The sequence below is a fragment of the Bos javanicus genome, chromosome 11 (genome assembly GCF_032452875.1).
Source record: "Bos javanicus breed banteng chromosome 11, ARS-OSU_banteng_1.0, whole genome shotgun sequence".
In the NCBI taxonomy this organism is placed as follows: domain Eukaryota; kingdom Metazoa; phylum Chordata; class Mammalia; order Artiodactyla; family Bovidae; genus Bos; species Bos javanicus.
The window spans coordinates 73,621,220-73,633,965 of NC_083878.1; the positions used below are offsets into that span (position 1 = coordinate 73,621,220).

General features: G+C 40.3%; 1 protein-coding gene across 14 annotated transcripts in view; it reads left to right on the forward strand.

Moving 5' to 3' along the window:
• Positions 1 to 12,746, forward strand: part of DTNB (dystrobrevin beta) — a 241,584-nt gene that overhangs the window by 36,906 nt on the left and 191,932 nt on the right. For all 14 annotated transcript variants that reach the window (XM_061433109.1, XM_061433112.1, XM_061433114.1 and 11 more), the window contains 2 exons: positions 6,728 to 6,808; positions 10,202 to 10,415. In XM_061433109.1, the coding sequence (XP_061289093.1) occupies positions 6,728 to 6,808; positions 10,202 to 10,415 (295 nt within the window). The remainder of the gene's footprint in view (positions 1 to 6,727; positions 6,809 to 10,201; positions 10,416 to 12,746) is intronic.

The window sequence follows — 12,746 nt, forward strand, 5'->3', positions numbered from 1 at the left end:
GGAGGAGAAGGGGACCACAGAGGACTCGATCATTGGACGGCATCACTGACTCGATGGGACATGAGTTTGAGCAACCTCTGGGAGTTGGTGATAGACAGGGAATCTGGTATGCTGCAGTCCATGGGATCTCAAAGAGTCAGACATGACTGAGTAACTGAACTGAATCCTTTCTAGTTCAGAATTTCCAAAGTGATATTCTAATCATTTAAATTTCTTCACTCGGGTTTTTTCTATTTTGTATTTGCCAAGCTAACGTGTTTTCTGATCAGGAATTTAATTCAGGAGACCCTGGTTTGACTCCTGGGTTGGGAAGATCCACTGGAGAAGGGATGGGCTACCCACTCCAGTATTCTTGGGCTTCCCTCGTGGCTCAGCTGGTAAAGAATCTGCCTGCAATGTGGGAGACCTGGGTTCAATCCCTGGGTTGGGAAGATCCCCTGGAGAAGGGAAAGGCTACCCACTCCAGTATTCTGGTCCGGACAAGTCCATGTATAGTCCATGGGGTCGCAAAGAGTTGGACATGACTGAGCAACTTTCACTTTCACTTTACATAGGGGAAGTATTAAAAAAGCGAAGGCTATACTTAGTGGATGTGGATTCTTGTTATATAGATCAGGGAAGATTGGACTGCTCCAGAAGAAGGGAAATACATGGGAGGCTAGAGTACTTGATTTGTTGAATATTAGTATAGTGAGATTTTAGTGAAGTTCTGAGGTTATTGATAGATTCCCTTGTGCCTATTTCCAGTTGACCCAAATGTGCCCCCTCCTAACAAGTCAGGGACAACCATTGATATGCCTTCTGACATATGGAATAGCTAGCTATCTTTCAAAGAGCATGCAGGTGGTCTCCCCAGCACACATCTCACAGTACGGCCATCCAGACGGTCCCTTCACACCCCTGAGCCTTTGTACAGCTCTGGGACACCCCTCCCCACTTTGTCTTGGCAGACAAACCCACATTCTCCTTGGCACCTAGCCTGGGTACCTATTATATCCTCATAACTACCTTCTATTTATTCTCCATAAGCACCTACCATCAATTTAATGAAATAATAGTTAATGTCTATGAACCCCTTGTAATTGTTGAGTTGTGGCTCAGACAGTAAAGAATCTGCCTGCAATGCGGGAGACCTGGGTTTGATCCCTGGGTTGAGAAGATGCCCTGGAAATGGAAATGGCAACCCACTCCAGTGTTCTTACCTGGGAAATCCCTTTTGAAATTATTTTTGGATTTGGACTGCTGTTAAATTTTAAAGAAATGATAGTCTGGCCAGAAATTCTTAAAATTTCTGAATTCTGTAATAGCCCACTGCTATCTATGAAGTGAAGTGAAAGGGTTAGTTGCTCAGTCATGTCTGACTCTTTGGGATCCTGTGGACTGTAGCCCTCCAGGCTCCTCTGTCCATGGAATTCTCCAGGCAAGAATACTGGAGTGGGTAGCCATTCCCTTCTCCAGGGGATCTTCCCAACCCAGGGATTGAACCCAAGTCTCCTACATAGGACTTCCCTGGTGGCTCAGATGGTAAAGCGTCTGTCTACAATGCGGGAGACCTGGGTTCAATCCCTGGGTCAGGAAGATTCCCTGGAGAAGGAAATGGCAACCCACTCCAGTACTCTTGCCTAGAAAATCCCATGGATGGAGGAGCCTGGTGCAGGCTACTGCCCATGAGGTTGCAAAGAGTCGGACACGACTTCACTTTCACTTTCACTTTCACTCCTACATTGCAGGCAGATTCTTTACCATCTGATCCTCCAGGGAAGCCCTACTACTATTTGTACATTTTCCCCTATTGCATTTAGAGTGATGTATTTTCTTAAGGATCAGACTGGCAAAGGAAAGCAGAGTGATACTTAACTCTTGACTGGTTCCTGAAACTTTAGCATAGTGATTTCTGGCAAACTGAAGCATTTGGAGTCTTCTGTTTTCTGAAACTATTTAGCTTTGGACTTGCATGGTATCTGCTTTATTTCATCTTTTGTGGTGACTAATCTGATTCTAACTGCACTGGAGAAAGAGTTTGAAGAGAGTGAGTTATACCAGATACACTGACTTTTTTTTTTTTTACTGTAGTTACTTCTCCACTAGCAAACATGGCCTAATAAATGCCTTGCAAAAGTCTGATCAATTAGATTAATAATCTTTTGTTTGATCAGCTGGGGATGGAACTTCCCTTTCCTAGCTGTTAACATCCTTTTTCTCAGTGTTTCTCATAAAAACATATGTTTCAGTTCAGTTCAGTCTCTCAGTTGTGTCCTACTCTTTGTGACCCCATGAACCGCAGCATGCCAGGCCTCCCTGTCCATCACCAACTCCCAGAGTCCACCCAAACCCATGTCCATTGAGTTGGTGATGCCATCCAGCCATCTCATCCTCTGTTGTCCTCTTCTCCTCCTGCCCTCAATCTTTCCCAGTATCACGGTCTTTTCAAATGAGTCAGCTCTTCGCATCAGGTGGCCAAAGTATTGGAGTTTCAGTTTCAACATCAGTCCTTCCAATGAACAAACAGGACTGATCTCCTTTAGGATCGACTGGTTGGATCTCCTTGCAGTCTAAGGGACTCTCAAGAGTCTTCTCCAACACCACAGTTCAAAAGCATCAATTCTTCGGCGCTCAGCTTTCAACTCTCACATCCATACATGTGAGAAAAACACTGGAAAAACCGTAGCCTTGACTAGATGGACCTTTGTTGACAAAGTAATGTCTCTGCTTTTTAATATGCTATCTAGGCTGGTCATAACTTTCCTTTCAAGGAGTAAGCGTCTTTTAATTTCATGGCTATAATCACCATCTGCAACAATCTTGGAGCCCAGAAAAATAAAGTCAGCCACTGTTTCCACTGTTCCCCCATCTATTTGCCATGAAGTGATGGGACCAGATGCCATGATCTGTTTTCTGAATATTGAGCTTTAAGCCAACTGTTTCATTCTCCTGTATCACTTTCATCAAGAGGCTCTTTAGTTCTTCACTTTCTGCCATAAGGGTGGTGTCATCTGCATATCTGAGGTTATTGATATTTCTCCCAGCAATCCTGATTCCAGCTTGTGCTTCTTCCAGCCCAGCATTTCTCATGATGTACTCTGCATAGAAGTTAAATAAGCAGCATGACAGTATACAGCCTTAGCTACAGTGATTTAATGATGGTTTATTTCTTAAATGCCCTTGGACATTTGTCAGCATTCTTTCTTAAAATCATTGGTTTGGTTTTGAATAATTAATGTTTAATGGTTCCAACTTAAAATATTTAGACTGAGATAGTAACATAGAAGGGCTTCCCTGGTAGCTCAGCTGGTAACAAATCTGCCTGTAATGCAGGAGACCCTGGTTTGATTCCTGGGTTGGGAAGGTCCCCTGGAGAAGGGATAGTCTACTCACTCCAGGATTCCTGGACTTCCCTGGTGGCTCAGATGGTAAAGAATCTGCCTGCAATGAGGGAGACATGGATTCGATCCCTGGGTCGGGAAGGCATGGCAACCCACCTCAGTATTCTTGCCTGGAGAATCCCCACGGACAGAGGAGCTTGGTGGAGTACAGTGTATAGCGTTGCAAAGAGTCGGACACAACTGAGCGGTTAAGCACGGCACAACCACAGTAACATAGAAACTAAATGAGTGAAAGAGAATCAGACTGAATAACTTCAACATAGAAGTGTAAAACTTTGAAAACTACAAAGTATTATTGAAGGAAATTAAGAAAGTACTAAATAAATGGAAAGATATCCTGTGTTAAAGTATCAGAAAATTTATCATTAAGATGGCAATATTCCCTAAATGGATCCATGACCTCACTGTGGTTCTCATGAAAAACTGGCTTCTTTACAGAAAGGGATTCAGCTGGTCCTAAAATTCATATGGAAATTCAAGGGACCCAGAATAGCCAAAATGATTTCAAAAGAGAAGAGCACATTTTGAAGACTCACACTTCTGAATTTGAGAACTATTGTACAAAAGCCATAATAATCCAGATTGTGTGGTACTGGCATAAGGATAGATATATCATCAATGGGATAGAATTGAAAGTTCAAAATTAAACCCATACACCTGTGGTCGCTTGATTTTTCACAAGGATTCCAAGACCATTTAATGAAGAAAGAATAGTCTTTTGAACCAATAGTGGTGGGACAAGTGGGTATCTATATGTGAAAGAATGAATTTGAACTGCTGCCTCGTGCCACATAATAAATTAACTAAAAATATGTCATGTGTTTAGTCGCTCTGTCGTGTCCGATTCTTTGCAAGGCTCCGCCGGGCTCCTCTGTCCATGGGGATTCTCCAGGCAAGAATACTGGCGTGAGTCACCATGCCCTCCTCCAGGGGATCTTCCTGACCCAGGAATTGAACTGGGGTCTTGTGCATTGCAGGTGGATTCTTTACCATCTGAGCTACCAGGGAAGTCCAGGATCCTGGAGTGGGTAGCTTATCCCTCCTCCAGGGGACCTTCCTGACCTAGGAATTGAACCGGCATCTCCTGCCCTGCAGCCGGATTCTTTACCAGCTGAGCTACCAACAAAGCCCCGAAAATATGTCATAGACCTCAATATAAGAGCTAAAACTGTAAAACGGTTAGAAAAAACATAGGTATTAATATAAATCTTCATGAACTTAGATTAGGCAACGCCTTCTCAGGTTTGACACCAAAAGCGCGAGTGACTAAAGAATGAGTAGATATAGTGGATTAATCAACGTTAAAAACTTCTGTACTCTAGTGGATATGACTAAGAAAGTGAAATGACTACTCACAGAATGGGAGGAAAAATTTGCAAATCATATGTTTCATAAGGGACTCATATCTATAACATTTAAAGGACTCTTACAACTCAATGATGAAAGACAGACAACCCAATTAAGAAATAAGCAGAGTGACTCATAAGGGGAAGAGGTTTCTTTTTGAAATAGTGAAAAATTTCTAAAAACTGTGGTGATGGTTGTACAACTAAATTGAATACTTTAAATGGGTGAATTCTATTTCAAAAAACCTGTTATATTAAAAAAACAGGACTGAATGGTGTATGTATGCTGCTGCTGCGTCGCTTCAGTCGTGTCCAACCCTGTGCGACCCCATAGACGGCAGCCCACCAGGCTCCCCCATCCCTGGGATTCTCCAGGCAAGAACACTCGAGTGGGTTGCCATTTCCTTCTCCAATGCATGAAAGTGGAAAGTGAAAGTGAAGCCGCTCAGTCGTGTCCGACTCTCAACGACCCCATGGACTTCAGCCTACCAGGCTCCTCTGTCCATGGGATTTTCCAGGCAAGAGTACTGGAGTGGGGGTGTATGTATAGAAGGATAGAAATTTTGTGAGAGCCAGGTGATGAAGGAAATAATTTTAATCATGACATCAAGGTAAAGGTTGATTGAAATGAGATTAAAAGAAATCTTTGCTTCAATTTTTGGTCAATAAGTATATTCACCAAAAACCTGGAAAAATCCTTCTTTTTTTTTCCTATACTGTGGAATGAGAAGAAATGAGAGATGACTATAAATATTGGTAGAAGAAGAAAATTTATGACAGTTCCCTTTCCCTCTGTTGAGTCAAAAGTTGCTGCCAGATCTTACAAAGGCAGTATGAATGAAAAAAAAAAAACAAAAAAAAACCGCACATTGGAGGTCAGAGTTCCTTGAAGTGGGCTTAACGTTCAAGGAGACTTTTACAGCAAATTTTGAAATGCAAACAAAGTTTGATTCATTGCCTCATGTAATTTAGGCTTTGTTCTAGTTACTTTGGCTATATATCACTTATGCCCGAACAGTCATTTATTTTACATCTTTTTTTGGGTCTGAAAACAGAACGTCATCCAGTGCTGATGTCTTGACTTTGCTGCATGAACCTGAGGCCTCTGCTGGAGGCTCAGACTCAAGGCTGGGTCATTTGACTTGCTCACTCACGTGTTTGGCAGTTGCTGCTGACTTTGAGTTGATGGACTCGGTTCCTCTGCCTACCAGCATCTCTGTGTGGTCTCTCCACATCCAGCTACTTTGGGCTTCTTTACAACAATGATGTCCAGCTTCCAAGCATCCTCAGAGAGTGAGAGCAGGGCCAAGCTGTCCCAGGTTTATCACCCACCTTCAGAAATCAGGCAGTGTTCCTCTGCCACACTCTCTTTGTAGAGGCAGTCCCCATGACTTCACATGCAGGTGGAGGGAAATAATCTTTAGCCCTTGCTGGGGAGGGGCAGTGTACTAGAAGCACATAAAACAGTGGTCTGGAAATACTGGCATGGCCCTTTCTCGAAAAACCCAGTCTGCCTCAGACATGGAAGGGGACCTTAGAGATCAGCTGGTCCAGTTCCCTGATTTTTCAGATGGGGCCAGTGAGGCCAAGAAGAAGGGATGTAACACGGCCACGGTCATGGTCCAAGGTTGGTGGTCAGACTGGGGCTGGAATTGAGCTTTCCTGACTCTAGGCTGAGGTCTTTCCTACTCTACCACTGATTTTCACTTTGCAGAATATGTAATTCATTCACTCAAATCATGAGTGGTCCTGCCCTAGAGTTTTCCTAGACTAGCAGACAGACTGATGTAGGCAAAACTGCTGGCGTCGTGCTTGGCATGGAGTGGGCACACAGAAGCGTTTCTTAACCCTTCTTCTCCACCTTGTGTTTTAGCCAAAGAAGGCCTATTTGACATGTTATGTATAGCCTGTGCCAACACAATAGAATAGTCACTTCCCCAGTGTGTGGAAATTAAATGGTAAATCTAATTGAAGGTTTTTTTATTTGCCCTTTTTCAGGTGCTCAGAATTTTGATGTCATACGACTATCAACTTACAGAACAGCTTGCAAATTACGATTTGTACAAAAACGATGCAACCGTAAGTCATTTCTACTCATTTCTATGATAGAGCTTTTGATAGTGTAAAGGTTTTTACTGTGTTCTAGTCATATTGTAATGTTAATTAAGTTATTTTTTATCATAAGTGTTTATTAGAATGTAAGCTTCATAATGGAAAGAACTTCTTGATTTATTCTGGGTGTCCCTCAAAATATTTAAGAAACTCAGTACGGTAACCAGCTTTGAGATTACTTAATTCTTTAAATGGGAGAATTGATTTCTCCTTGTCACTGTTTTTAGTGAAAAGTTTTATATAAAATTAATACAATTTATCAGTTTCTGGAGGGAAAGAAAAGCTAATATTTTGATAAAGGTATAATAAAAATGAACTTTCTTGATTAAACTTATAACGTAAATCAGCCTTTTCTATAAACAGTTGCTTCCACAGTTGCTACTTATGAAATAAATATATGTATGTGTATATGTATATACACAGGCATATAAAATCCTTCTTAATTTGTGTACAGAGAACTAATTTAGAATTATTGTACTTTTCTCATATATGTGTTTGTGTGTGTATTAAGGAAAAACTGTTTTGTGTAATCTAAAGATCATTAGCCTTAGAGTGGGAAAATCTGTTTTAGTCTAGGTTTTGTTTGCCATTTATTATAAGTCACTTTGTATCTAAATACTTCTACACTGCTTTAAGTCCTACTCAGAAATTCTAGCTTAAAATTCTCTTTGAAGAGTTTACCATGCCATCCTAGATTAAAGTCATGTTTCTTCTCTGGATTTCCCAGAGCATTGTTTTTCAAATTATGGGTTGTGACCTGTTAATGGTTCCTGAAACCGTTTTGGTGGACTGTAGCCAGAATTTAAAGCATGTACTGGAGAGAAAGAATAAGGGCAAAAAGCTAGAATATAACTTATATAGTAAGGCATTTTGTGGAACATGTTTTTTATATATCTAGAAGTGTGTGTGTATGTGTGTTTTGATTAAAATACATTTTTGTGGGTTGTCAAAAAGTTTGAAAACCACTGTCCTAGGGCAACTACCAGTTTTATAATTCTTCCTATAATTCTTGGAACACATTAGTCTGTGTGTGGGCTGAGCCAGGCTAATGGCATTAGTAATATAAACAAAAGATGCATGGTTTTAGAAGTTCTATGTTGTCACATATGATTCTTCAATCCACCTGAAATTTTTCTGTGGGTGGAGAGTATAAGTAGGAATCAAATTTTTTCCATATGTATGTTCAGTTGACCTTACACTGTTTATTGAAGAGACCATCCGGTTTCTACATTACTAAAAAAATCTTTCTCTCATATTCATTAGGAGAAATGCACCAGAATGTTGATAGCTGTGTCCGTATATGAGAGGATCTGCTTTTGGACTCTTGTGTTCTATTGGTCTATTTGTCTATCCTTGTACCAATCATCATTGTTATAGCTTTATAGCATGTTCTGAATATCAGGTAGAACAAGTCTCCCTACTTTGTTCTATAGAGACATCTTCCTTTTTACATTTATTTTCACACAAATTTTAGAATCCGTTAATTTATACTAAAAACATAATTTTAATTATAAAATTAAAAATTTAATTTGCATATGGTAAAATTCATCCTTTTAATATATATCACTTGGGATTTTCTTGGGATTGCATTGAATCTGTAGATCAAGTTGGGGAGAATTGCTATATATCCAGTGTTGAGATTTTATTCTATAAACATGGTATATCCCTCCATTTATTTAGATTTTCATTTTCTGCTAGTTATAGGTGTTTTGGTAGAGATGCTACACATCCTTTATTGGACTTATTCCTAAATTCTTGATGATGTGTAATTCTATTATACGTTTTTAAAATTTCATTACCTGTAACTGGTATGTGGAAATGCAGTGACTTTCATATCTTGATTTGTATCTAGCAGTCATTCCAGACTCACATATTAATTTTAGTGATAAATGTATAGAGTTTTTATGATTTTTAATGTATATAATTTTGTCATTTGAATGAGTTACACTTCTTTATTTCCAATGTTTGTACTGATAATTACTGCATATTTATATGGTTTAGGATCTGAAATACAATAGGAAGGATGATAGTGGGCGTTTTTATCTCATTCTCAGTATTAGAGAAACGGCTTTCAACATTTTACTGTTAAGTAATATGTTTGCTGCAGTTTTTTGTAGATCTCCTTAATCAGATTAAGGAAGTTCCTAGTAGTATGGTTCTTCATTTCTAAAGATAAGGCTTATTTTAAAAGTTTTCTTTTGATAATGATATATGACTTAATTTTGTTTTAACCAGAGGACAATGTTTATATGACTTTAATCCTTTAACATTTATTGAGATTAGCTTTATGACTCAGGGTAAGGCCAATTTTTTTTAAGGTCAATTTTTATGCGTATTCCTTTTATTCTTGAAAGTAAAGCATATTTTCTGATCATTGGGGCAGGACTTCATATGGTGTCAATTATGCCTACTTTATTGGTTGTAAACTTTGTCTATGACTGTACTTATCTTTTTATATGTTTATTCTGTCACTTGCTAAGAGGAGTATGTTACTGCCTCCCACAAAGCTTGTGACTTTGTCTTTTTGAAGTTCTGTTACATTTTGCATTATGTATTTTTGAAGCAGCAAAGGGGAGGCAAAAAAGAAGTGAGTAGGACTAAGTACTTATATACTGAGTTGAACAAAGAGTAGCAGTTGTGGAAAAATAAAATATCGAGAGACTAAAGACAAGAGTTGTTTTAGTGAAGTCGGTACAGATTTCTCTGACACTCAATTCACTGCCTCTGGTGATGAGGATGTTTCTTTCCTCCTGAAATAGGGAGGGCATTGTTCACATGGGACTTTTTATTTCTGCTTTGGGGAAGAAAGGGGGAGGTCAGAGTGTCCTTTTTGGCATCTGCTGTTTTTCAAGTGTCTTTAGCTCAAACTAATCCATAGGTCAAAGTGACATATTTTGGGGTGACATATTCTGCCATTCTCACTATTCTTTTTTAAAACTTACTTATTTATGGCAGTGTTGGGTCCTCATTGCTGCGTGGGCTTTCTCTAGTTGCAGAGAGTAGGGGCTACTCCCTCGTTGCAGTGCCAGGGCTTCTCCTTGCGGTGGCTTCTCTTGGTGCGGAGCACGGGCCCTCGGGCGCGTGGGCTTCAGTAACTGTAGCATGTGGGTTCAGTAGTTGGGACTCCTGGGCTCTGGAGTGCACACTCAGAAGTTGTGGTGCACTGGTTTAGTTGCTCCACAGCGTGTGGGATCCTCCAGGACCAAGGATCCCACCCGTGTCTCCTGCATTGGCACTGAGCCACCAGGGAAGCCCTACCCTTCACTCTTCTATTAAATATAAATAAATGTAAAGTTCTTCTAGCTTTCTGATAAGTTAAAACTGTGGAGTTGTTGACAACTTCTTTTCTTTGTGTTCTAGTCCATCTTGTTGATATCTGGAACATGATTGAAGCCTTCCGAGACAATGGCCTTAATACACTGGACCATAGCACTGAGATCAGTGTGTCCCGCCTCGAGACCGTCATCTCATCCATCTACTACCAGCTGAACAAGCGCCTTCCTTCCACTCACCAAATCAGTGTGGAGCAGTCCATCAGCCTCCTTCTCAACTTTATGATTGCTGCATATGACAGGCTAGTACCTTCCCTGCTTACTCCATCTTAAGAATATTTCTCTCCTAATCATCCTTCTTTCACACTGCCTTGCCAGGGCTTGTCAACTCAGAGTCACAGTTAATAGGGAAATGAATTAGTATAAGTCCCTTCTAAAGACTGGTTCAGTGCCAGAATGACTTACTGTCCTGCGGCGTGTCACATAGTAACCTCTGTAACATTAGGGAGAGTCAGAACACTTGAGACACATTGTTTGGTAAAAGCATAGATACCTTAATATTGATGTTCTGTATCCAGTGAAATATAGCCAAGTTGTACATTTGATTATGAGGCTTTCTATCTGACATCCAGGCTAACTTTTCTTTATGATGAAATAACAATTGCCCTTGGCCTATAGTATCCTGCTTTCTCTTTATTTATGTTTAGGATTCTATTTTAATTTTTTTCCATGTAGAACATTGTGCTCTAAACCTTCAAACAATAGAAGAAAACTAAAGATACTCCAAAGTAAAACAGAAATGAGTTGTTATATTGGTATTTGTGGAGAATGAAGTTTGTATGATAAAGAATAAAAAAGAATCATAAATGATGGAAGCACTGAGGTTATTTTCTCGGAACTAAGGATTTAGTTGCTGATTCCTGCTATACTGTCAGCTATCTGGGTTGGATGGGTTCATTCTCTCTCCTTCATTTTTATCTCTGTAGAAAAGCAAGTTCAGGTATTTGTAGAATGCTGTTAGTTACACTTTATAATATTGAAGGTTCTGTGAATTAATGGTAAAGCCATTCAGATGTCAAGGCCAGGTCACACAGAGGCAGTCACCAAATTCACAACATTTTTAAAGATGTTATCACATTAGATATTCCATCCATTTAATCACAGTTTTTTAAAAAGAAATTTGAATTCTTAAAATATGAGTCCCAGAATTCTAGTGCCATTTTCTTAAAGCAGTTTAGATGAATGAATTCAGTAGCTTAGTTTTATACTGTCCAAGGAATGCTTCTTCTGATTCAAAAACCTTGGTAAAAACTGTTGTTCTGTGGTGAGTAAACAGTACCTTATCATGATACTGACTTGCTGAGGGCGTCAGTTCAGGGCCGTGCAACACAATGTAAGAAACAGTATTTTAAAGTCAGAAATAACGACCATCAGTCAGTCTGTCAGTTCAGTCGCTCAGTCGTGTCCGACTCTTTGTGACCCCATGAACCGCAGCACGCCAGGCCTCCCTGTCCATCACCAAGTCCCGGAGTCCACCCACACCCATGTCCATTGAGTCAGTGATGCCATCCAGCCATCTCATCCTCTGTCGTCCCCTTCTCCTCCTGCCCTCGATCTTTTCCAGCATCAGGGTCTTTTCCAATGAGTCAGCTCTTCCCATCAGGTAGCCAAAGTATTGGAATAAAAATCATCTGACAACTTAAAAATGACAAAGCGGAGATTATAAACTTTGATTCTATTATTATATCAGATAAGTTAACTACTATGACTAAAGATTAGAGGAGAAGGGAGAATGAAGATATAGCAGAGGGAGAATGGGAAGACCAAAGGGAAGGGCAGAAGGCACAGAGGCGTCCTAGGACATGGTAGGGGAAAGCTGGACACGCACAGCAAGAGACAAAGGAAAGCAACGGACGGGAATCAGACGAAGACACATCAGTAGAGGGCACGCTGAAGAGAGCTAGGAAAAATGAATGAGTTACGAAGAGTGAGGAGTAATAGTACGACAGTGCTGACTTTGGTAATTCTCATGTCTGATGCGTGGGCATGGGCGTCAGAGTAAATCATCAAAGCTTGACTAATCTTAAAATCTTTATATGATACGAGCTTACTGAGTTAGCACTCTGGAAACTTGAAATTGGCTTTCTTGTACCAAAACAAAAAGAAAAAATCTGGTTGTCAAAATCTTATTTTTGAAAATCAGGACATTTTGTTGTTGTGAGTGAAAGTCACTCAGTTGTGTCCAACTCTTTGCGACCCCATGGACTATACAGTTCATGGAATTCTCCAGACCAGAATACTGGAGTGGGTAGCCTTCCCCTTCCCCAGGGGATCTTCCCAACCCAGGGATCAAACCCAGGTCTCCTGCCTGGCAGGTGAATTCTTTACCAGCTGAGCCACAAGGGAAGCCCCAAATACTGGAGTGGGTACCCTTGTCCAGTGGATCTTCCTGATCCAGGAATCGAACCGGGGTCTCCTGCATTGCAGGCCGATTCTTTACCAACTGAGCTATTGGGGAATCCCCTTTTATTGTTAAATAGTTCAAAAAGGAGTAGTCTCTTTATATAAGGGCCACTGTGTTACTTAGGCTGGAGAGTTCCTTTGATATGTAGAATTCATGTTATTTTAATTGA